Raw genomic sequence first — 26,109 nt, forward strand, 5'->3', positions numbered from 1 at the left:
ATCTATGCCTTTTGCAGTGCCAATTATTTGGAGAGAGTCAGCAAATCATACCAGCAATTGTTACTTCTGCATGGTGCCTCCAGTTGGGAAAGGTGTGTCAAAGAAGAAAAAATGGACTGTGCATTATCCAAACATTCCATCAGCTATACGCCCAGTACCCCACGGAGAAGGACTGCCGGTTCCTGATGCACCAGAATCATTCTCACTTGAGTCAGACGAGGAAGAGGATGAAACTTCTGGTCCAACCATCAATGTCACAGGATCCACATTTTCTCCCATCCTCCTCCTCTGAACCACACCTCATAACACAAGGTGAACTGAATGATCTTGTCAGGGATTTGGAACTACCCAAGAGTAAGGCAGAGCTGTTGGGCTCCAGACTACAGCAGTGGAATCGCCTGGCAGGTGATGTTAGGGTTTCCATGTTCCGTGACCGTCAAAAGGATCTTATCCCATTCTTCTTCATGGAAGGTGATCTTGTAGCCTGCAACAACATCGACGGTGTGATGGCAGCCCTCAACATCGTTCACGAGCCAGATGAGTGGAGACTGTTCATTGATTCATTGAAGATGAGTCATGTTTTACTGCATAATGGCATCTTTTGCCATCAATTCCAGTTGGTCATGCAGTCCATATGAAGGAAACCTATGACAACATGAAACAACTTTTGAGGTGCATAAACTATGACCAGCATCAGTGGCAGCTTTGTGGCGATTTGAAGGTTGTTGCTCTCTTGCTTGGTCTGCAGACTGGATACACAAAGTACTGCTGTTTTCTCTGCGAATGGGATAGTCGTGCAAGAGATTCCCACTACATCAAGAAAGATTGGCCACTCTGACAGTCATTGGAGCCTGGGAGGAAAAGTGTTCAGCATCCACCACTTGTTGAATCAAGGAAGATTTTGTTACCACCCTTTCACATCAAGCTGGGTCTGATGAAGAACTTTGTCAAGGCCATTGACAAAACACAAGCAGCTTTCAAGTACCTCCGTGGAAAATTTCCAAGATTAAGTCAAGCTAAGATAAAGGAAGGTGTCTTTGTTGATCCTCAGATTCGTGAACTTCTTCGAGATGATGCATTTGATCATACACTGCGTGGCAAGGAAAAGAAGGCATGGAAAGCCTTCCAGTTAGTGGCAATAAATTTTCTCGGAAACATCAAGGCAGACAACTACAGGTTGTTGGTGGAAAACCTCCTCAAGGCATACAAGAGCCAAGCCAAGAAGCGCTGAGTAGACACTGAATAGGACTAAACTATGTACATAATAGTTTTTTGCCTTTTGTTTCATAATAAATTTTATTTATATAACCCTTTTGCTGATTTTTAAAGTGTTACATAAACAGGACAGGTGAAATATTATCATGTAAAGCAACCATAAACACATGAAAAGACCTAGGTTTACAATTTATGATTAAAACTCTACTATCTACACAATATACATAGATATAAAATGTAAAAATTTAAATATCTTAGAAACAGTAGCCAATCAGTTGTTTTAGTTGTCATATTTGAATTCAGCACATCAAAATACATAATAAATAGCACATTGTATCTCTGAAGCAGACGACTTCTCAAAAATTGTAGCCAGTGTAATTCTTACACCTGGTGTAAGCCTTCTCGTTAGTTCAACCCTTATTAACAGTCAAGGGCCTGATTTGGGAAATTCTGAATTTCCTCCATGTTTGAAGGTGTTTTGGAGTCCTTGGCCTTGCTCAGCCTGTTAGAGGCAGAGTCCCACATTGTGAAGTTTGTGTTCAGATCTCAAGTTGCTATTGTTATTTATTAGTTAAAAATGTGCTAGGTGTGGTGCAAACATAGTTCAGGGAGACACAGTCACTGCCCAAAAGATCTTACAATCTATATAGATAAGGCAGACAAATTGAAATAGACAAATGATAGCAAAATGTTCCTGGTTATGTTAGGTGCAGGTCATGTTAGTGTTAGGGTTTTTTAATTCATCTCCCTTCTTTCCCGAGATCCACCCTTCCTCTTCATCCCTCACTGTACAGGTGCCCCATCAATTTTCTTTGCTTTGCTCCCATAACGTGCCTTCCTTCCTGTGTTCCCTGTGGCAGAGATTCAAGCTCCATTAGTGGGCTGGGGAAGCCATCAGATTATGCCAATGTTCAGTGAATCTGAAGGATGGGGATTTTCTGGGTTGTGACCAGGACAATTACCCACCTCCTGCAGTCATTGGCAGCTCTTGGGTGAGGACTGGGGGAGGGTGAGAAGGACTGTTACATTTTTTTCAGTGGTATTATTGTAATATTCTCTTTGTATTCAATGTTCTTATATTTAGTCTTTCTGTAGTAACCTGTATAGTCATAAAGAACTAGTATAGAATGGTGAACTTTTGTATTTTTTCATATGTGATAATGGGTTTATTTAAATGTGGTAATTATTATTATTTTGTAGAGAGACAGGATGAAATTTAATGGGTTCAATTTATTCCCTGTGGAAATGGAGCCTTGAGTCTCCGAGAATTTTTTTCCATTTTGATACAGTAGTACGTTTTAGTTCAGGTCTAATATCTATTAAATAAACCACTTATTTATGTATCTGAACTTCTTTCCAATCCCTCTCGCTTCCAGTTCATTTCAGAACCTGAAACCTGACCTTTTATTTGAAGTGATTTATGTTAGAATTTTTTTTAAATAGACTTTAGGCTTTCATTTCCTTTTGGTTTTATGAATAATAGCACGACGTCTAATGACCTTGTTTCATTTAGTTTTGACTTTAATCATGTCTCCTTGTATTTGCTTTCTATCATAAACCTCTTTGGGGTGTTGTTTGATTTGGTATCATATAGCACTATATGAATGTTAACAGAACTAAGATATAAAATACTATATAATTATTCCATCGCACATGAAACTTTTAGACCTTATCTAGACCCATGGGGAAAAACTTGGCAGAAAGCCACCAAAGACAATTTTTTTTCATTGCTTGTGGTTACATTTTCTACTATAATTGCTGCTGAAACCTGAACACCTGGGAGTTTAATTGCTCATTATAGTTAAGTCTTTGCAGTGTCATGGACCAAAAAAATACAACTGTCCTATGCAATATATTTATGATATTAATCTAGCCTTTATTGATATATACAGTACAGTGAGTTTTATCCTTTTTTTCCCTTTTAGACTTCTGAATGTACAATTCATCCTGATCATGGTTTGTCAAAGTTGTGGCATTTGCCAGTGCTGTAGTGAAGAGCATGATTAGACTTGCATTAGAACTTCCTGTTTTCATATGTTCATAACTTTTTGAAAAACTCTTTTTTGTTGGCTGAAATTTTTTACGCTTGGTCTCAGCCAAAAGCTGACTTTAATTTTTATTTACTTATATCTTTGGAATCATTGGTAACGAGTGACCATTGGGCAGGTGTTCATTTTCCATTTTTGTGGGGAAGCAACAGCCTGCTGCTGCTACTTCTGCCCATATACTGCAGTAGTGGCCTTGCAGCAGTTTCACCCCAGCTATTGCAGACCTAGGATTCTGTTTCTGATCCCCACATACAAGTGGATAAGATTCCTTGGGTTGAGTGTTCTTTTCCTTTTCCGAGTACTTCACGGATATCCAGAAAATTCAAGGCCTTGAACAAAGTTACTTTGATTATTGAATCCCACTAATTAGGAATGATAGTTGCAAACCATACACAATTGCCATTCTCCCCTGAAAAGGTATTTTTAAATAGCTGTGAGAACTGGTGGTGAAAGTCATATCTGAGCTTGACTGATCAACAAGGTCTTATGCTTTTATGTGTTTGCAAGGGGTGCTGAAAGGCTTTATGTATGATCACAATAAAAGACTGTACTTGTCTTGTGGGACAGTGATATCTTTTCAGAAATGGTTAAAGAAATCAAGTGTCCATGCTGATTCTTGTATACACCATAAAGGTGCACCTGAATACCTTGATAGGTGTGGATGGAGTGGGTCCATTCTGTTTTCTCTCAGAGGATTGGATGATTGCTCTGCTGACCCTAGGGCTCACTCCTGAGGTGTACTGCTGTGTCCACTCACATGTGTGAAAAACCACGGGGGGTGGGAATAATTAAGTGGTATGGGATGCTTGTCCTAGTTCACACATGTGTCTCTAGTTCATCTGCTTTGCATGGTGAAGTTGATGGCTCTTCCAGTGTCTAGCCAAGATTGGGCCTTGGATGAGAGCTAGTTGGCTGCAGTTCAAACTGGGAAAGGCAAAGGTAATGTTGGTTGAAAGCAATTGATGGAAATGACAGGAGTAAGATCTTCTGTCTCAAAAAAAGGAGATTGCATTTATTGGTCTAGGTTTGTAAATTGGGTGCCTTGTTGATTCCTTGGCTACTCTTGCATGGCAAGGGGGATTATTCCTTAGCCCGTTCCTGGGCTAGAAGATTGCAGACTTTTCTTTGAATGTGGATTTACCACCTTTGTTACTCTCCAACTAAATAAACGTAATGTGCTCTACATAGACCATGAGGAAAAGTTGGCTAGAGCAGACTCTGGTGGTACTTAGCAGTGCTTTCCACTTGGAATCTATGGAGCACTGCTGGTAATGTATTCCAGTTTGTTTACAGGTGCAATTGAAAGGGGGCTGATTTTGCTCTGTAAAATCCTGTATGATTTTCCTGTGTCTCTCTCCTCATATTTTATACCCACAGTATTCCAGCTCATGGTTCCTAGATGGTGTCCAACTATGGCTGGAAGTACGGTGTTCTCAATGAAGGGCCCTGTGCTCTTGAACTTATCTTCCTCCTTCACTTTTGAGCAACAGAGCTTTGGCTGTTGAGTTTGGCATGCACCAAATCCCGTCTCTTACCCCAGTTTTTTTGGAGGAGTAGAAAATCTGATTTCATTTGGTTGTGAAGAAGCATTTAGTGTTGAGTAGACCTGGAGAAAATGTGTTGCCCAAAACTTTGGTTGGCAAATAATGCAGATTTGGGTCACATGAAAAATGTCATGAATTTGTGTACATATAGCAAAAATGTTTAATTAAAAACAAACAAACAAAAGTTTAAAAAAAAATTAAAAAATGAAAAGATTGTGTTTTGTCATTTTTGAAATAGCATTTAGATTCTTTGATTTGAAATAGCTTTTTGTGTTGAAATTTCCTTTAGGTTTTTTAAAAATAAATATAAATGTCAAAATCAGAACAAAACATTTTGGTTCAGGTCAAAATAAATGTTTTATTTGACCCAAAATAAATTGCGTTTACTACTTGGTTTTCTGAAAAGTGTATTTGTGTGTGTGTGTGTGTGTGTGTGTGTGTGTGTGGTTCAGAATTGCCAGCAAACCAAAAAATAAATAAATAAATCAGTTATTCACACAGCTTTGTTTGGGGGTTATGGTGGATCAGGAGCGCTTATATGGAATCACCATCGTTGTAGGTTTTTAAGTACAGGTTGCATGAACATCTGACAGGGATAGTCTGGGATTCTTAATCTTGCCACAGCCCTGGGGGATAGACTAGAAGACCTCTTGAGGTTCCTTCAGCCTTACATTTCTATGAAATACTGGCATTGCCAAATTGAATTTCTCAGATGTATTTTATAGAATTGACCTGTCCGTATATGAGTTTACAGCCCAAAGAACAATGCACACAAATCTAAATAAATATTTCTTGTAGGGCTAAATTCTGCTTGCCTTACTGACTTAAACTGAGAGTACTGACTTGAGTACTCTCGTTGACCAACTGAGTGTGGTGAGAAGGATTTTACCATACAAAGGAGTACTGATTGTACTGCATGTGAGGAAAAAACTTAATCCAATGACCGTCTTGGTAGTATGGTAGCATGTAGTGGTTTTTAAATGGCATTTAAAAAAAGAGATGACATGGAGAAAGTTCCTTACTCATGTAAGTTTATTTCGAATTATTTTTACTGATTTGAATTTTTTATTGCATGTACAGTAAGCTGTTTAATAGTATGTATTAATTTCTGTAGCATTAGTTCAAAGTAAAAGACTAATTTTGATATTAGCTGGACAAGCTGATAAGACCTTTTAATAAAGTTACATACAGAAGCCTGAATAGTATTTTTTTCTTTCATGCAAGATATATATAATAATTGTGATAGCCATAGATTGGATATAATTATGAAAATGTAAAATGTGTTGACAGAAGAGAAGGGTATATTACGTTCATATGTTCCATTTGTCCTTTTTTATCTTTTAAGATGTGCACTGTAAAATTCATCTATATATTATAAATAATGATAAACTACATGTAAAATAAGAATAAAATGTAAATAATTAAATTCAAAATGTGAATTGTTTTGTGTAAGCTGAATTTTGATTCTGGTAAACATTGTTACTTTAGCAATTATAAGTGTGGAATGAAAATAGTAATTGAATAATAGTAATAATATTTGTGTTGTATTTCTCTAAAACTCAATATTATGCCTCCCAAAAGGTACTCACTTTGCAAAGTTAAAAATGACTTCAGAAGGTACATAGCAATAGAGAATCAGGCCTGTTGTTTCAATAGGAATTTGTAGAGGAAAAAAGGGGCAACACTCTGAATAGTGGAGCTTGCTATATGTTTGCTAAGAATTAACAGATTACATAAGGAGAAGCCTATTTTGGTATAATTTTAAAAAAAAATTATTTTCACAAAAATGCTAATTTCATTTTAATGAAATGGAAATACTACAGTCTTTTCATTTGGAAATACTAGAGCCTTCGCTTCTTCAGTTTGGAAAAAAAAAACATAATCAGCTGTTGTGATATCTTTATAAACAGATTATCTTAAAGTTTGCTACAACATTTTGAAACTCATAGTATTTAGGTTGATTAGTCTTTTCATGTAATATGGAATGTTTCATTTGTACAGAATTTAATGTATAGATTATGATGTCTAAATTCAGCATATTGTAATTCTACTTTGCCACATTTGTAAGTTTGCCTGTTAGTTATAACAGTAGTTTTGTATCATTTTTTACTGCAAAAGAACACATCTGTTATTCCTCCAAAAAAATTGATATAGAAGAAAATTCTATATACCACTCTATAGAACACTGATAAAAGGATTTCCATGACAACCATATCATAAGCTTTTGTTCTTACTTTGTTACTGAATTCACAGTGTCGCTTTTAATGACTTCTATGCAATTAAAACAGAATGCATAATTTGCGTGAATATATAAACAATATAAATCAGTTATGTTTGCTCTACAGTGAATATAATTTATGATGCTAGAATGCTGCTTAAGAATCTAATGTGGATTTTTCCATTTATTGCAGAACTGTGAGACGCTAGAAAATAATTTTGATGACATCAAGCATACGACTCTTAGTGAACGTGGGGCACTTCGAGAAGCAATGAGGTAAGTCTGGGTCACCATAGCAACAGTCACAGATGTGGTAAAGAAAGAGTCATTCTTCATTATTGGGGGAACAAATGAGTTCATTGCCACCATTCAGCTCTATTCTCTAAGGTATTAATTTGTCAGTGGAGAGGCGTCCCTTGAGGCTGTACTTTGGTTTTGAAGCTGCATAAATGTTAAGCCTCACTGCACAGTAAAAAACGTAAATGTTTAATTTGTTACTTAAAATGCTTAAGGGGTACCTTGTTTTATATTTATACTGAACTGTGTGAATGAATGAAAATATTGTTCATCTAAATTGTGTAAGTGTTAAAGAAATTTGTGGTGCTTTGACTGAGCCAGTATTTGCTCCTAATTTGTATTTAACTTTCTATATATAGTGGCCCATGTACTTTCTTTTTCTATTAGACTTTAACAGGATTACATTACTGTATTTTATAACAAAAATCAATGGTTTCCATCTTGCAAATTAAGAATAATATTTTTAACACAATACTTTATATTGTAGCTCCCTTTGTTTTATACATTCAGTATCTAGCATTATGCTTAAAACTTTTAAAAATAAATTAGAATTGCTCAATGAATGGATCTAATTCTGCCATCCTTACTCACGGTTGGGTAGTGCCTTGCTCCAGGAGTAGTCCAATTAAAGCCATTTGCACTTGGCCCAAAGCAAGGTACTGCTCAGTGTGACTAAAGGTGGCAGATTTGGGTCCATGGTTTCTAAAGTATCTTTTATTCTTTGAAAACTAATTTGGCCAATTTCAGAGGTGATGTAAATGATAATGGAAGTTATGTGCCAGTAAGTGACCCTGAAAGCAGGGGTAGTAAAAGGAAAATCTTAACAGTGGCAAAAATGTGTAGCAGGGCAGACCCCACTTTATTTAACTTCTCTTTGGTATCAAACAGTGTAATTTTAAGATTGGACAACAACAACAAGTCTGAGTCTGCTTGCAAACATATGCGACCAATTCATTTGGTTAGTATTCATAATCCCTTTAAATTTACAGATATTCAGATGAGCAAGTTTTTTATCTACAGGCTTGTTCACCGTGCTCTTGCTTCCCATGAACAACAGTGTAAATAACTGTTCACAAGAGTGTTCACACATGAAATGCAATCTTGGCTGTTTTGAAAGCTCTTATTACTTGAACAACAAATCCACTTCTATCTGAATATTTTCACTTACTATTGTTCACATAACAATTGAAGTTGAAAGATTAGATAAATTATTTTTGGTTTTTCATTTTCTTTACTTCATGCATTTGAGAGCAGTCTGTGTGTAGTAATGTTTGGTCTTGCTTCTGTATATCCAGTCTGTTTCCTCTGTTTGTGTGAGTCTTCGGGTACATCTACACTACAGGGGGGAGTCGATTTAAGATATGCAAATTCAGCTACGTGAATAGCGTAGCTGAATTCGACGTATCGCAGCCGACTTACCCCGCTGTGAGGACGGCGGCAAAATCGACTTCTGCGGCTTCCTGTCGACGGCGCTTACTCCCACCTCCGCTGGTGGAGTAAGAGTGTTGATTCGGGGATCGATTGTCGCGTCCCGATGGGACGCGATAAATCGATCCCCGAGAGGTCGATTTCTATCCGCCGATTCAGACGGGTAGTGTAGACCTAGCCTTCCACACTGCAACAGGAGAGAGAAAACAATAGTAAACATAGAAAAGTGATTTGGGGGCAGATGTGGCATGTGAAACTACTTTTAAACACTTTCTTTTAAACAGACTAGATTTTAAGAAGATGGTGTGTTTCTAACAGTCTGTGTTACAACATTTCACAGTTACAGTGGCAGCATTTTGTGCCATGTGGCTCACCAAAGTTTACTGTTAGATTTTGCTACATGCTTTCTCTGGTGGTCAAAATTCTATGGCCAATGGAATGACAGAATTTCAAAGGCTGTATTCCTGATACAAGGGGCTGTTTTGGAGGTGTATGTTGTTCTATATGCTAGGTTCGCTTAGAAGCACCAAAGTGGTTTAAGACTTGTCACAAACTTCCTTTTCAGCTATCTCATCTCTTAGTGGACAAATGCCTTTTGTTCCACTGAGAGGTGTGATACACATCATATAATATTGCAATCCTCTTTTTCATCTGATAAGCAGCTTTCATTCAGTTGAATTTTCTTGTGTTAATGAATTAAATAAAACAGTTCTAACTTGTATTAGCAAGTTTCACTTGATTATACTTTAATAACTTCATATAACACAGAGGTAAGTCCTCATATCTGTTTGCACAAGTGAATAAACTATATATATGGATGAACATTCATTGTTCTAGGGCATCACAGTTTTCAGAAGTGCCACAAAGCCACACATGTCCCTGAATGCTTAATTTTCTTTTTTGGATCTCCGATAAACCTGAGAAGTGTGTAAAATGACAAGTAGAGAGTTCTGTATTGACAATCCTCTTGCACACCATTTATTCCAGCAAGTACTTTGAAGGAAAAAATCTTGTGCCTGGAAATGTGGCACAGTCGCATTTTGTTTTTGATGGGAGTATCCAAATAACTTGCTCCATAGGGCTAAAACTTCTCATGGTTTTGAGAACCACCCCTGTTTTGGGGTAATTGAGTATCTTGCCTGATCACACACCAAGTGAAGCCAATGGCAAAGCTTCTATTGACTTCAGTGGTACAGGATCAAACTCCATGAGCAAATTAGTTATGTATAATTATGCTTCCAAGTACATAAAAGGTCGTTACAAGAAAGAGGGAGGAAAATTGTTCTTCTTAACCCCTGAGGATAGGACAAGAAGCAAATGGCTTAAGTTGCAGCAAGGATGGTTTAGGTTGGACATTCCTAACTGTCAGGGTGGTTAACCACTGGAATAAATTGCCTAGGGAGGTTGGGAATCTCCGTCATTGGAGATTTTTAAGAGCAGGTTAGACAAACACCTATCAGGGCTAAGTATTATCTAGACCATTTCTGCCATGAGTGCAGGGGACTGGACTAGATAACCTCTCGAGGTCCCTTCCAGTCCTATGATTCTATGCTAATACATCTTTGAAGGTCAGATCAGTGGAAAGACTCCTATTGACATCTAAGGACTTAAAATCAGGCCCTGAGAGAACAAAGATATATTCTGGCAAAGCTATTGTATATTTCTGAGTGGCCGCTGAGTGGATGATACAACTCAGATCCTCAAATACATGTGTGATTGCATGTTTGGGAAAAGTGTGTAGAGAGGGGTTACACAGAGAGACTCAAATTGTGTAGCCATGGTAAAACCAACCAATTGATAAACCTAGTCAGATAGTTAGGTAGATCTCAGATGAGCCCTAAGTTTAGTGGGAAGGCTGCTCAAATTTATTCTGATTTGCCAGAATGTCACTGCTGCTCTACCAGATAAGAGCTACAAATGAACGTTTCTCTCCAGTGACCTAGTTTGGAACAAGACCTCCCATTTTATCTTTCTTTCGTGGGGGAAAAAAACACTCAATTTAACATAGGTTTAAACATGCTCCTAGAATATGAATATCACTGTACTTCTGTATAAAAAGGGTCTTCTGTCTTCTTCTCTTTGATTCCTGTCCGTCAGCTCAGAAGAGACGATGGGACTGAATGAAGTGTTTCCCGTCTTTCTGTCTTGTACCAGCTTTGTGGCTTAGTTAATCCTTAAACCTTTTTATTCTATGTCATTCTCTACCATGTCAATCCAATGCATCATTGGTCTTCCTGTCTTCTACGTCCTTGCACTTTGATATGTATTGTCAGGTATGGTATCTTTTCCAGGTCCATTCTTGACACAAATCCAAGCTATCACAATCATCTGTTTTGGATTGTCTGTAACAGCTATCTTCTCATTTCCTTTTTTATGTTTTTCTTTCTTGAAACTCAGTATTTCCCTCAGCCACTTCATTTTGCAGTCAATATAGTTCGTTCATCAGCTTTCTTCATAGTCCAACATTCCAACCTGTCTGAGCAGCAGTATGACAATTGTCTCAGATATGCTGATTTTCATTTTTATTGAAATGTCTTGAGCCTTCCAGATCTTGCATAGTTTTCCAAATGCAATACCAGCAAGTCCGGTAGTTCTTTTATGTCATCTTCACAATTCCCATTCTTCTGTATACAGTCTTCCAATGTACGCAAATGTTTCCACTTGTTCTAGTTCTTTGTCTCCAAGTTGGATCTTTACGTCTTCCTCTTATCTTGCAGTTGCAATAATTATTGTCTTCTCTGTAGTGATCTTCATTCCAAATTTTCCACTTTCCTGATCTACTTTGTCAGTTATTCTCTGTAAATCCTCCTTGGTCAATGCTGTGAGCTCAGTATCATCTGTGAATCTAAGTTTATCCACTCTCCGCCCACATAACATGACTCTTCCTGTTTCATCTATCAGTGCTACAGCCATTATGGCTTCCAATACCAAGTTGAACAAATCTGGCAATAACATGCATCCTTGTCTTCAATGGTCATTATGAACCATTCTTTTAGCTTCTTGAATACTCTCACCACCCTCATCAACTTGCTATAGATGTTTTCTAACAGCTTGGTCAATTTCTCCAGGTTGCCATACTTTTTCGAGGCTTGCCAAAACCCTTTTCTGTCAAATGCTATTAAAAGCCTGTTTGAAATCTGTGAAGTAGTAACAGGTTTAGTTGTGTTCCATGTACTTCTCCAATATCTGTCTTATCACAAATAATTGATGTATTGTATTTCATCCTGATTCAAGCCTGTTCCTCTGCAAGCACCACTTCCATGTACCTCATCATTCTCCTCTGGAACATCTTAGTGAATGCTTTTTCTGACATGCTCAATAAGCTGATTCATCTGTAGTTTTTCTTATCTCCTTTTTTGTAGATCGGTACTATTATTGCTTTCCCTCATTTGCTCAGCACTTGCTCTTGTTTGTAAATCTTGTTAAATAGCTTGTGGATCTGTGTGTTTCTGGCAGCTCTGCAGTTATGTTGTCACTTCCCTTTTTCTTTTTAAAACTTTTTGTTGAGATCTTTACTACTTAGAATTCTAATATCTGTTCTCCCACATTTGTACTGGGAAGCTTTTCCAGAACTGTTTGTTTAGTGTGTTCTGCACATTGTACAGCTCTTCAAAATGTTTTTTGATCACTTATTCTTTGGTTGTTCATCCTCAATTATTTGCCCCTGTTTTTCACTGCCAACATTTTCAACTCGTATGCCCCACTTAGTTCTCTTATCTTGCGATAAAACACCCGTGTTGCATTTTTCTTCACATATTCTTCCTCTTCTTTTACATTGTTTGCTTGTTCAATTGTTTCTGTCACTCTTCACTTTTGATTTGATCTCTCTGGTCCCTACACTGGGACAGGACAGACATTGTGACATACTGACTTGCAAGCCTTCTTCAGTTCTAAGTCTAATTGTTTGCACTGGAGAAGCTGACTGAATAGAGGATCATTCCTAACAACAGTTGCTGCATGTAATGGGGTCCTTCCTTTGCAATCTTACATGTTTGGATTGGCTCCAGCCTGTAAGAGGGACTCTGTAATCTGTGTCATCTCTGACATCACAGATGGCAAGTGCTTCTTGGAACTGCATGATGCCACAAGGTGCAGAGCAATTTCCTGTTTTCCCAGTGTAGCAACATTCACATAGGCACTATTTTTAATGAGAAAATTGGCAGCAAACTTATCTCCTCTTTGGATGGCTTTGTGTAACAGACTCCAACCTTTCTTGTTCACCATAGCCGCATCAGCTTTGTAATTGACCAGTGTGGTTGCAATGCTTTCCAATCTTTGAGAGAGAGGGATAGATCTAAAGGAAGGTCTCCAGTGTGATCCAGTTCATTGAGCTTCCCAGACAGCTGTGAATTTACTTCAGGAAGATACAGAAAAACTGTCTCTTCCTCTTCACTTTAATAGCTTTATGCAAAGGATATTCAGTCTTGGATTTGAACATTTTGTACAACTGCTGAGCACTCATACAGCTGAAGTCTTCTTTCCACAAGTCATCCCAGTTACTAGCAATTATTTCAGCACAGTATTGCATTAAAATACTAGTATTCAGCACCTCTGCAATCTGATAGAAACAAATGCAGTTCCTGATGTTTACTGCTGATGTGACTCCTTTTTCACACCTTTCCCTAAGGAGCTGTAGTTGAAATAGATTAGCTAATTTCATCAGTTTTGTCAAGAATACGTCATCTTCTCTCAGCTCTAGCTCATCTATGTAGATCCAGTACAACAGTGCTATGGTCACCTTGGGGTCAGCGTCTGACAGATCCAACTCTTCAGATGACACTAGGTTGGCTAGACTCGAAGTCTCACTGTGGGCTGTGAGCACTGATACGTTTGTCCCCAACCTTTATCTTCAGATCACTATATATTGCTTCTGCTCATAGAGTTCAGCTACAATGGTGAGAAGTCAACTGATGAAGGAGTCACTGGCATTCTTTTGGTTACATTCTGCAGCCAACAGAGTACATCTCTTCTCTGTATCAGCTAGTTCCTTTTGCAGCTTTATTTATTCCTGGCAGAGAAGCATTAGATACTCCTCCACCTTTGCCACCTCCTCTTCCACCATCTTGGGTCCAATCACCTGTTCCTCTCACAAGAATCACCCCCCATTTCCAGGACCCTCTTGGTCAAGTGCTCTCACAAGATCAGAAGACCTGAGTCCACCCCTTCCAGCCCTGGCTGGCAGGGCTGCCCAGAGGATTCAGGGGGCCTGGGGCAAAGCAATTTCGGGGGCCCCTTCCATAAAAAAAGTTGCAACTATAGAATACTATATTCTTGTGGGGACCCCTGCGGGGCCCGGGCCTGGAGCAAATTGCCCCACTTGCGCCCTCCTTCCCCCCCCCGGGCGACCCTGCTGGCTGGGACTCTGCATCTCTTCCTAGAATCAGCCTGGTTTCTTCTTTTTGTCCTTGTAGACGAGCACTAGTTCAACTGCTGTCGTCGTAATCCTGTTTTTTACACGGCTCCATGTCTCGTCAACATTCATTTTTTTTCTTTCACCAGAGATGTGGTGTTTTTGTCCATGTCATAGATATTAATTCTTGTCACTTTTTGATTGCTCTCATGCTCAACCTCATTGATGCTAGGACTCATTTAAGATCCACTATTGGCTGCAAATGATCTGCACAATAACATATTTAATTTCCATCTGTGATTCACAAGTATGAAGTCTGTCATGTTCTTCGTTTGCTGATCAAGTGATATCCAAGTCCACTTCCTCCACAGCTTTCTTTGGTGCAATACCGTATTCATTAGCACCAGGTTGTTACTGAGGTTGTTAGTAGCCCTTTTCCTCTTTGTTTTGTTCACTGAGACCAAATGTACCTTTTGCTGCAGCCCAAGAATTCCAGTTCGATCACACTTTTGCAGTAAAATTTCCCATCACCCCTAATGTTTTTAGTCTTGCTTGTATTGCTTTCTGTAGATGGTTATGAAATTTCTTGGGAGCTGCTGAGGTCAAAGCATATACTTGTACTATTGTGACTGCACCAGGCGTGAGTCTAAATCCCATCTTCAATGTACGAGGAGATAGTGAGTTAAAAGCCATCAGAGCCTGGTTTGCCTTCGGATTTAGTACTAATGTCACTCTGTCCTGGCATCCACTGTCTTCTTTTCCCAGGGTCAGTAGCTTGTGTTCATCATGGTAGAATTCTCCTGTGTCTTCCCATCTCATTTCACATAGACAGATTATATTGCGCTCATATCTTTTCTATTCACGCATCATTACTGCAAGTGCACCAGCCTGGTATAGCGCTCTTATAGTCCATGTTCCAATAAATGTCTTATCCTTCCAATTCATCATATAATTCCCTGTTCTGTGCATTATAGTGTATATTTGTTCTGATTTCATACTTCTTGCCCACCCTCGGTTTCCAAGCAGCGAGCGTGTCACTTGTTTGTCTGGGTGATGACTGAGCTGGTATGCTTTAGTTTAGTTTAGCTTCTGCAACCCTACAGAAAATCAACTCAAATTTTAAGTATATTTCAATTCTGAATTTAAATATTTAAATTAAGAATGAAATGAAAACCACATTTCTTAGGATTGTGTGTGTGTGTGTATGTACAATTATATAAGATATTATATATAATTTTAAATGTGTACAATATTTTTAAAAAATCAGAGAATATCTATCATACTAAAGCCTAAGGAATGCTCCTAGTTCTAATTTGCATATTATTTTACACCTAGATCATGAAGTAGATAACAAGCTGCAAATAGTTAACATTATTCAGGGTATAATGATTGGTATTGTGAGAATTTGGTTTAATTTTAAGTACACATAATTGAAGTGCTGGTATGATTATAATATTTTGTTAATATTGTTAATAAATATACCATTGTGGATATACTATCATATTTTAATGTAATTGCAAAGCTTAAGTAAACCATAAAAGGAAATTAATTTTTGAATCCATGTTTTACAAGTGGAAAAACTGGTGATTTACATATTCAAAATATCTATTACCCTCATCTTGTTTGGTATTTTATACAGTAACTTGTCAGAAACAATAGCATAGAAGTCTATGTATAATGTCTATGTATAAGAATATTAAACTTATCCTAAATAGGGCTCAATTTGATCTTAACATAGATCCACTAAAGAAGAGACAAATCCTGGTCCTCTGTAAAGCTTCTTTCTGCTATTCTGGAAGAGCAAAAGATGCGTGCAAGAAACTAAAGTGCTGCATCAAAATCCCTGTTTACTTTATGCTGTCCCCTGCAGCCTTGTCACAGGTGGCATGTGGAGGGGCATGAGCCGGGGAAGGTGGGGAGTGCTGGTGTGTCTTCAGGTGTACAGTCCTGAGGGTGATTATTATTAGAAATGTAAATTGGGTTTTATGAGAAATAATTTTAGTTTTCGTTCTCAATCAGGCTAAGGTTAGAAGAAAAATAGTAAACAGAGGCTTGGGGGCAAGAATCTATAATAAAGTCAAAGATAAAATTCAGAAGGAAATTTTTTTTTGGCAGGGGAATGGGAAATGACAGAAGGTCCTGTGTTACTTCCTTTCATTCCCTCTAAGCGTATGTTACTATTTTTAATATAAGCACTTAATGGCAGAAGCCTGAATTATTATATATCTTAAAAGGTTGTAACAAATTTTTGGGCACTACATAAGTAATATTCAGTTTACATCTCATGTAAATTTTCTCTGTCCAAAAGTAGAGAACATTAGACAAACAGTGCTTTTATCAGTATCCCATGAGATCTCTCTGATGGTCTGCCTGTGTTTGTTTACCTTACCAACAAGGACAAAATGGTTTATGTCAGCAATCAGTGTGGTATCAAGAGCGGCTAAGTGGACATACATTTATGTATCCTAATTCTAGATGACTCTATCTCCTACTTTTGTGAATGGTATCCTTATATGGGTAGGTTGTTTCTTGGGGAGATTGGCTGAGTATGATTACAAGTTCATGAGTAGAGAATAAAAACATTAATTTTTGGATACCTGGTGTAGATGTCACTAAATCCCTCCTTATTAACTAGTTTAGACCTTTCTGCTGTTCCGTACAAAGATATTCAAATTTGAATTATATATACATTCCTGAGCAAGAGAGGACAGATATATTTTTACCCCCATCTGTAAGAGCTAGAGGAGGAAAATTGGACAGGACGGAATGGAATTAATTATGTAATGCATTTTTGACAAATGTGTCCTTTATTCTCTTATAAGAAGAGCGTGGATATGAGACTACACCTCTATACTACCTCACTTTGCTAGGACCATAATCAACAGGGACTGATTCTGTTCTTGCTGTTGTCTTGACACCTGTTTGTCCAGGGGCTAGTAATAATTAATTTCCTCTTAATGTAGTCTAAAATGTGGGATACATTTGAAAAGTGATGTTACTCTAAAGGGTCTTGGTCTTGCCTTCTCCAGCAGATGATGGTTTTCCTTTTAGATGTTTCTACAAGGTCTGAATCAATAAAAATTCCCCAGAGACAAACATTCCCATCCTGCCCTGATATCTTGCCAGTGTTTAGTCTTAATTTCCCCAACAGGAATGGTATATGACAATTAGCAATTACTTGCTAACATGATATTTATCATTGTTTTCATCCACCTTAATTCATCCATTTTTATCCATGCACATTGCTTATAATTTTGTCTGTTTGGGACATTTCTTGACTTGGGAGAGATAAGTGGTATTACCTATGGATTTACTGAAAGTTGCTTAGTTTCCTCTTTCCTTCTAAGTGTAACTATGCTTTACCCCCCTATATGATTATAGCAACTCAAGAAGAAAAAAATCAGGGTCCTTTAAAATGTTTCAAGTTAAGCACCCAAAAAACATTGGGACCCAAAAATCACTGGTGACTTTTTAAAATCTTGGCCTTGATAAAGGAAATTGATCATTTGGACACTACTTTCAATTTGGAGATCATGCTGTGTTTTTGTTTTCAGCTGTATTGAAATGTTCTCAAGTTCTAAATGTTACTCACTGTACATTTCTGATAGTTAATTTCCAGGAAGAAACAGAATATACTTAAAATAAGAAGTCATACTTTCCTTAGAATTTCCAATGTTTATAGACATCACGTGATGAGGATCATTTTATGTAACTTTTACTCATAGTAATTAATAATGTGGCAATGTATGGATGGTGCTGAACATGCCCGTGTAGCCAATTATATTTTGTATGTTTTTTTTATATGCCCAGTATAGAAATAACTAGAGAACATTTGAAGCACTTTGCAACTTTTGGTAGTACTATACCTAAGTGTATTACAAAATAAGGAGGAAGATCTATACTGTGTCTGACAGATAGGGGTTAAGTTGTCTGGGTCAAATTGTGAACTCCATATTGTTTTGAGAACACCATTTTGTGATTGTAACCTTCTCTGTGAGGTGGAACCTTGATGTTGGGTTGAGACATCTGGTGCTGAAAATCAGTCTAATCTTTACAAGGTCAGTCTATTCTAGACATTGTGTATTCATGCTAGATTGTGGGACGCCTCAAAGGGGGCTAACAATGAGACAGCCATCAACGTTGAATGACTCTTCCCTACTGGAACAATAGGTTTTATACCATGAGGCCCAACTTTGAATGACATGCAAATTTGTGAAGCGTTCCATATTTTTATGCCCAAATACATTTGTTAGTCTCTAAGGTGCCAAAAGGACTCCTCGTTGTTTTTGCTGATACAGACTAACACAGCTACCACTCTGAAACTTTGAATGACTGTCAGTAGCCAGTGCAAACCCTTGGACCATCAACACAAATCAATGGGGTAAGGGGCTGGGTCAGAAATGGGACAGACTGTTGTAAAATGTGGCCGCATTTTTAAGCAAGGAGGACATTCCATCATTCCTGGAAAGCAGAACTTGCTAGAGAGTAAAGACAGGAGAGACTGCCTTGCCTAAGGATACTGACCAGGACACCCAGGATGAGATCAGACCAGGGAATTGTGTTCAGGACTGTGGGTTGTTTTCCACAGATCTAAAACTTTCATGTGCTTTTTAAACTTTCATGTGCTTTAATAGTAAAGTCTTGGTGGCTATGAAATTTCTTTGCTGATCCTGTTTCCGTTGCTTTACTCCCATGTTTAACTATAAAACCAGGTCTCCCACAGCCAAATGGACTCTAGGAGAAAATGTCTAAGTTACTAGTGGTTCGGAAGGGCTGAGGCACTGGTTCCAGGGTCTAGGTGGCTAGACTGCAGGATACCACTGCCCAAGAAGGGTGTCAGACATGGGGGTCTGCACCTGGGAGTGCACCTGAGAGACCCACAGCTAGGAACAGTGACCAGTCACTATCCAAAGGCAGGGGTCTTACAAGCACATGCAATTCAGAGGTTGGAGCATATCACAACACAGTGGTGTCTCTCTGTCCAGAAAGCAGAGCTGGGTCAGGTTATGACACTGTACATTTGCTAAAAGCATCCTAGAACATAGAGTGGACCTATAGCATTACATTGTTTGACTTCTAGTAATCTGCAGTCTTCAATAGATATTAGACCTTGTGTTGCATCTTTATATACCGCTTAAACTGCTAGTTGTTATAAGAATAAATTAGAGCACTTAATATTTGATTTGCAATTTCAAAAAACAATCAGCACAGCTTTGAAATATGGGGAGCACATGGTTCTAGTTGTATTATAACTCACAGTGAGTTTCTTGTCATTGTATTCCCACAGTGTTTATCTCCAGTGCTTTAGAAAGTGATTGCACTGCCTTATATATAATTAAAATATAAATCAAGAAACCATAAACTGTCTTGTTTTGAGCTTGATTGTGAGATTGATCTTCAACAAAGTAGTCTACTTTATAATACCTTGACAGGAAATTTTGATGTTGAATTGTTTTTCCAAGTTTATATGGTCTTAGAAGCTTATATAGGTTTATATGCTGTTGCACCCATGTTGTCCGAGATATAGTATATAATTTCTGATTTTTCATTTGGGAATTTTAATTTACTTTGAGCTGGTGAGGTAAATCGGAGAATAAGCCTGACTCTTGAGGGAATACCATAGTGAGGGGGATCAGGGGAGTTTAGAGAGATTGTGATTTCCCTTGAACATTCCTTCAATCACCTGTCTAGAATAAACTGAAGTTCTGTAATTTTAACTGACCTAAGGTGATGTACAGTACATGATCAGGACTCGTGGTTATAAATTTCTATTGAGTTCTGTAGAAAATCACAGTGAAGTGCATCTTGCTTTGCAATCCAGACTTATAATTGCTTTGTATCAAAGAACTAAGCTGCCCTTATAGGGTAACTAAGGAATAAAAGCACCTAGGAGGAAAACATAATCTAAATATTAAGTTTTATTAATTTAAAAATATTCAGTTGTTTAAAAATGTACATTTAAATCCCATATTACCATTACCAATCATGTGATTATGTACAGTAACATTTTGCTTGTTTAAAAGATGTTTCATATAAACTATTTCAGGAAGACCTAGTAAGATTTCTAATAAGAAAAGCAATTTCTTCATCACTGTTGTGATTTACAGGAAAAACTAGATTATATTTTGTCTATTGTATCATTGATATTATTGAGACAAGATGGGCGAGGTAATATCATTTATTGGACCAACTTCTCTTGGTGAAAAAGACAAGCTGTGTAGTTCGAAAGCTTGTCTCTCTCACCAGCAGAAGTTTCTCCAATAAAATATATTACCTCACCCCCTTGTCCTGATATCCTGGGACTGATACGGCTACAACAACACTGCATATTGATATTATTGTAATCAGTAATGAAATGTAATATTTGTGCTGTTGGCAGGTGGAAATGTGACAGCATTAGCAAATTGTAGAAATGTTTACTAAGGTCTCTTCAAAGTTCTTAAGAAAAAATCAGCTTAGCTCACTAGACATCTTTCAGGACCTGACAAATTCCTGTAAATGCCAGCTTGTGATGGCATTTTATATACACCTCTACCTCGATATAACGCTGTCCTCGGGAGCCAAAAAATCTTACCGCGTTGTGACAATGCGGTTCTGGCGGAACCCAACTGAGAGCGCCAACTCAGGACAAATTGCTCAAATAGGGCAGTTACAGCCCAAGGCTGGGGTTTTTTCCACCTCTAAGGCAAACCAAACCAGCCAGACTAGGAGGACTTCGGTCTCACCCCACTGGCTAACCGCAAGTCTCACAAGCAATCTCCTTAGACACTCCAGTTTCCCAGTGTTCCCACCAGTGCCACTCGTTATGGGGACAAATGGTTATGAGAACCAATACCCCAGTAAAAGAAAAAGGTTCTCCTGATCCCAAAGGACCAAGCCCCAGACCCAGGTCAATAGATCAATCAGGTCTTACCCACAAATCACGCTGTTGCCAATCCTTTAGAATCTAAAATCTAAAGGTTTATTCATAAAAGGAAAAAGATAGAGATGAGAGTTAGAATTGGTTAAATGGAATCAATTACATACAGTAATGGCAAAGGTCTTGGTTCAGGCTTGCAGCAGCGATGGAATAAACTGCAGGTTCAAATCAAGTCTCTGGAATACATCCCCCGCTGGGATGGGTCCTCAGTCCTTTGTTCAAAGCTTCAGCTTGTAGCAAAGTTCCTCCAGAGGTATGAAGCAGGATTGAAGACAAGATGGAGATGAGGCATCAGCCTTATATAGTCTTTTCCAGGTGTAAGAACACCTCTTTGTTCTTACTGTGGAAAATTACAGCAAAATGGAGTCTGGAGTCACATGGGCCAGTCCCTGCATACTTTGCTGAGTTACAAGGCGTATCTGCCTTCTCTCAATGGGTCCATTGTATAGCTGATGGTCCTTAATGGGCCATCAAGCAGGCTAGGCAGAGCTAACACCAGTTTGTCTGGGATGTCACCCAGCAGCATAGCATAAGTTTGAAATACAGACAGTATAGAGCCAATATTCATAACTTCAACTACAAAAGTGATACACACATATAGACAGCATAATCATAACCAGTAAACCATAACCTTGTCTTAGACACCCCATTTGACCCCCTTTATACAAGATTTGTGTGCCACTACAGGACCTTGGTTGCAACAATGATCTATATGGTCCCAGATTATATCAATAACGTCACACGCGTTATAGGTGAAACCGCGTTATATTGAACTTGCTTTGATCCACCGGAGTGCGCAGCCCCGCCCCCCCAGAGCACTGCTTTACCGCGTTATATCCAAATTTGTGTTATATCAGGTGGCGTTATATCGAGGTAGCGGTGTATATGTGAATGTAATTAATACTGTGTGTTTTAGGGTGGAATCCAGGATATGGGCCTATGTAGGTTATTAGAATTTTCTATGAATATTAGAAGCACCAATGCTTTTATTTTTGCTGAAAGCACAATCTAACACCATATTTCTATTTAAACTCTGTATTATGTTGAAGGCACTGAAAACAAAAGTTTAGCAAGAACAGAACTGCAGTTTTCAGCCTATATTAAGTAAGTTTCTTTAGGTCTGAGAAGCTGTATCATGGAAATCTATTAAATGCTTTATTAATTTCCATTCATGGCTCTTAGGGGCATGATCCAAATCTTATTTTTTTAAGTCTTCAGTTGAGCTTGTGTCACATATATACTTTTTTAAAAATGAGGCATGGTGACTAGGAGTAAATATGCATAATACCTGCACTCAAGCTGAAGATGGCAAAAACAGGATGGTCAAAAGCTGATGGGGGGATGTGTTCCTCTCATTTCCTGTGGTTGTGCCTATTATAATGATAGAGTAAAATCTTCAGGATCTTGTCCATATATTGTAAGCACATCATTGACTTGTGTGTGCATGTGTCATTAATAACAATATCTTGGAGTGGAGAGAGAAGAACTTGTCTTGCAATTTGTGAGGGGGAGGAAGAGAATCTTTTTCTGCTTTTTGAGCCCATTAGTGTTGATTTAAGTGAAAAACCATATTGGATAAGAGTCAAATTTTTTGCTTTTTAGTATACCACAGGAGACCATGTCTGACATTGGTAGCGAAAGAAAGTTTTGAAAACCACTGTGGCAGATGGCTTATCACAAAGACTCCAAAGAAGACATACATTGGTGCAGTGTCATACTTTCAGTAGCAGGATTCTTAGATATGCAAATTGTTAGAGTAGAAAAAAAACACAGTAAAGCAAGTTGAGAGCCGTCCATCTATCTCCCTTTATTATTTTCTAAAATGAAGTTAGGCACTTTAAGTATTTCTTTAGATTTATTTTCAGATAGAATTAATGGTCAGGGATCAGTGATCTAGAAAACTCAAGCAATTCCATGCAATATGGACTGGCAACATTTTAGCTCCTTTAGTTACACAGACCATTTCTTTTGAAAACATTTGTGCTACATTTGTAGAGTTCACAGTTGCTTTTCAAATGTGTATTTCCTTCCCCACACAACCTACTCGTGACTTTTTAGGTTTTACAATCTGATTTCATGTTTTGGAGGTGTGAACAGTGTGAACCAATAGATTCTCACCAGCCCCAGGGAGTTTGGCAGACAATCACGAAGGTGACTTGCTTCTCTGACAAAGTCCCAAATCCCACAGCTCCAAATGTGACCCAGCCATTGCCTGGGGGGCCAGGGTGACCTGATCACCACAGAAAGGCTGGGGGGAGGTAAAGGATGCCAGACATAAACCATTTTGTCCTTGTTGGTAAGGTAAACAAACACAGGCAGACCATCAGAGAGATCTCATTATTATGCGGAAATTGGATTCGCTTAACATTGTTTCGCTTAAAGTCGCATTTTTCAGGAACATAATCACAACGTTAAGCGAAGAGTTACTGTGCTATTTTTGTAATAAATTTCCCCGCTGCTAGTTCTGCCTGCTCTTGACCCTCTTCACTCCTTTATTTTATCCAAGCCACACAATAAACCATCCATCCACTTTTTGTCTTTCTCCCACTCCCTTGTTTCTGTGAGCCAGTGTTGCAGTGGGTTCCGTAATCTACATATGTAGTTCATTTTGCAGGATCAGGGCATAGATAGCTCTGGGGAAGAAATCTGAATAAAAGCCAAGGTACTGAAAGAAGTGCAAAACTTCAGAAAAATTATACAAACTGCTTCATTACATCCCACTTCTGTTTAAATTCATGAAAGCTCTTTGAGACAGGCAGGTATATTGTCTCCATATCTGTTTGTAAAGTGCTTGGCACCCTATTGGCACTATGCATATAACTGCTACTACTAATACTCTAGCGCAGAGGTGGGCAAACTACGGCCTGTGGGCCACATACAGTCCGCGGGACCCTCCTGCCTGGCCCCTGAGCTCCTGGCCCGGAAGGTTACCCCCCGGCTCCTCCCCTACTGTTTCCCCTCCCCCGCTGCCTCAGCTCACTGCGCTGTCCGTGCAATGCTCTGGGCGGCGGGGCTGCGAGCTCTTGCTGGGCACAGCTGCAGAGCTGTGGCCTGTCCCACTGCTCTGTGCTGTGCAGTGGCATGGCTGGCTCAGCTGGGCGGCGCGGCTGCCTGTCCTGATGCTCGGGGCGGCAAGGCTGTAGTGCCGCCAGCCTCCGGTGCTTCAGGCAGCGCGGTAAGGGGGCAGGGAGGGTAGGATAGAGGGCAGGGGAGTTCAGGGTGGTGGTCGGGGGTGGGGATGTGGATAGGGGTTGGGGCAGTCAGAGGGTGGGTAACAGGGGGGTTGAATGGGGGCAGGAGTCCTGGGGGGGCTGTCAGGAATGAGAGGAGGGGTTGGATGGGACGGCGGGAGGCAGTCAGCGGCGGGAGGTCTGGAGGCGGTCGGGTACAGGGAGGGGTGGATGGGGCAGAGGCCATCAGGGGACAGGGAACAGGGTGGGTTAGATGAGGCAGGAGTCCCAGGAAGGTCTTTGGGGGCGGCGAGAAGCGGGGAGGTCAGATGGGGCTGGGCTATGCCTGGCTGTTTGGGGAGGCACAGCCTCCCCTAATGGGCCCTCCATACAATTTCAGAAACCCGATGTGGCCCTCAGGCCAAAATGTTTGCCCACCCCTGCTCTAGAGTCTGTTGGTAGATATATTTATGCATATGGTTTAAGCAGTGGTAGTTTTCTCCATTCCTCGAGAGAGAGAGTCTTTACTACTTATTATGCTGCATGGCATAGTTACTTATGTTGTCATATAAATCTCCACAATTTAGAAGTAATTTGTTTATAGGTCAAATGTGGTGTGGTTTACTCATAGATGTTGCCTATTGGCTTGTGAATAAGCTGAGAAGATTTTACTGAATTTGGTCTTTTTTTTTTTTTTTTTTGGTTTGCTGTATTATGTCACCATATTCTGATTGTTCAGATTGTGAACCTGGGTCCAATTATGCCCTGGGATATTTAACTTTCATCAATATTAATCAGCCACTCCCCAGAAGACTTCTGAATTTATATCCTGTTTATTTGTCTTGAAGGTATTTGGGAAAGTCAAAAAGGATTATTGAAATGAAATGTGCCATTTAAATCAACAGCATTTCATTGAAAACAAGTTTTTATTGTCAGTCTTTTTCACAAGAAAGTAATTGAATGGGAAGCAAATTTGACATTAAAATATACATCTTAGCTGGAGCTGGTTGAAAATTATCCAATAGAACAATTTTCTTGCATAAGATGTTGATTCTTTTCAAACTTTAGTTGGAAACTAGGCTAGTAGGCATGTTTTCTGTCAGCTCTTCCTCTGGCGAGATGAATGGTGGGGCCAGCAAACTGCCCAGCTCCCTGGCTGCTTCCCTCATGGACTGCCAGGTTGTTTAGCTTCTTGGGTGGCCCAGTTCTTCTTCGAGAGATGTCCCTGTGGGTGCTCCACTTCAGGTCAAGGTGCATCCCAATGTCTTTGATCGGAGATTTCTACAGCAGTACCCCTACGGGCTGCGCACACACTGTGCCTGCCTCTCGAGCTGTCAGTGCTTGAATAGCACGTGCACAGCCCGGGTGCCTTAGTTCCTTTTCTATCGTCCCCGGCTAGTGACAGAGTTCAGCAGTGCTCTTTGAGATTAGATAGTTAGTTTGTGTCTCAGTTTAGTTAGATAGTTTTTAGTCATTAGAGTTACCATGCTACAAAGGTGTTGGACTATCCAATCCAAGGAGGGGGAGTGCTCTCTCAGAGGAAAGAATGTTTTTCCTTCTCCTTAGAGGTTGAAGGCTAGCTAAGCTTGAGGGGGTACGTATGTCTGCCTGCCTAGCTAGTGGGATGGCTTAAAGTTAATGGCTAAAACAACACAAGTAAATGGGTCTTAGTTCCCTGCATGTCATCAAACCGTTCTTCGGTGGTGGAGTGGAAATTGAGTGATGAAAGGCTGTTAAAAATGTCAAGTGCTAGGCCAGCATGGAAAAGGACAACCTTCGCTGTGTGTACTTACAATTGTAGGTCGCTGGCGAGGGAGGAAACGTTAAACCATCTGATGGAGGAGAAGAAAAGGATAACATGCGATATCCTCGGTATCTGTGAAACCCGACAAAAGAAGGAATTGGAAGTCAACTGGAAGG

At 39.2% G+C, this 26,109-nt stretch overlaps 1 protein-coding gene across 2 annotated transcripts in view; it reads left to right on the forward strand.

The window, feature by feature from the left end:
• DPYD (dihydropyrimidine dehydrogenase) overlaps positions 1 to 26,109 on the forward strand; it is a 595,247-nt gene that overhangs the window by 78,447 nt on the left and 490,691 nt on the right. For both annotated transcript variants that reach the window (XM_034779205.1, XM_034779204.1), the window contains one exon: positions 7,219 to 7,301. In XM_034779205.1, the coding sequence (XP_034635096.1) occupies positions 7,219 to 7,301 (83 nt within the window). The remainder of the gene's footprint in view (positions 1 to 7,218; positions 7,302 to 26,109) is intronic.

Source organism: Trachemys scripta, chromosome 8 (assembly GCF_013100865.1).
Source record: "Trachemys scripta elegans isolate TJP31775 chromosome 8, CAS_Tse_1.0, whole genome shotgun sequence".
Lineage (NCBI taxonomy): Eukaryota > Metazoa > Chordata > Testudines > Emydidae > Trachemys > Trachemys scripta.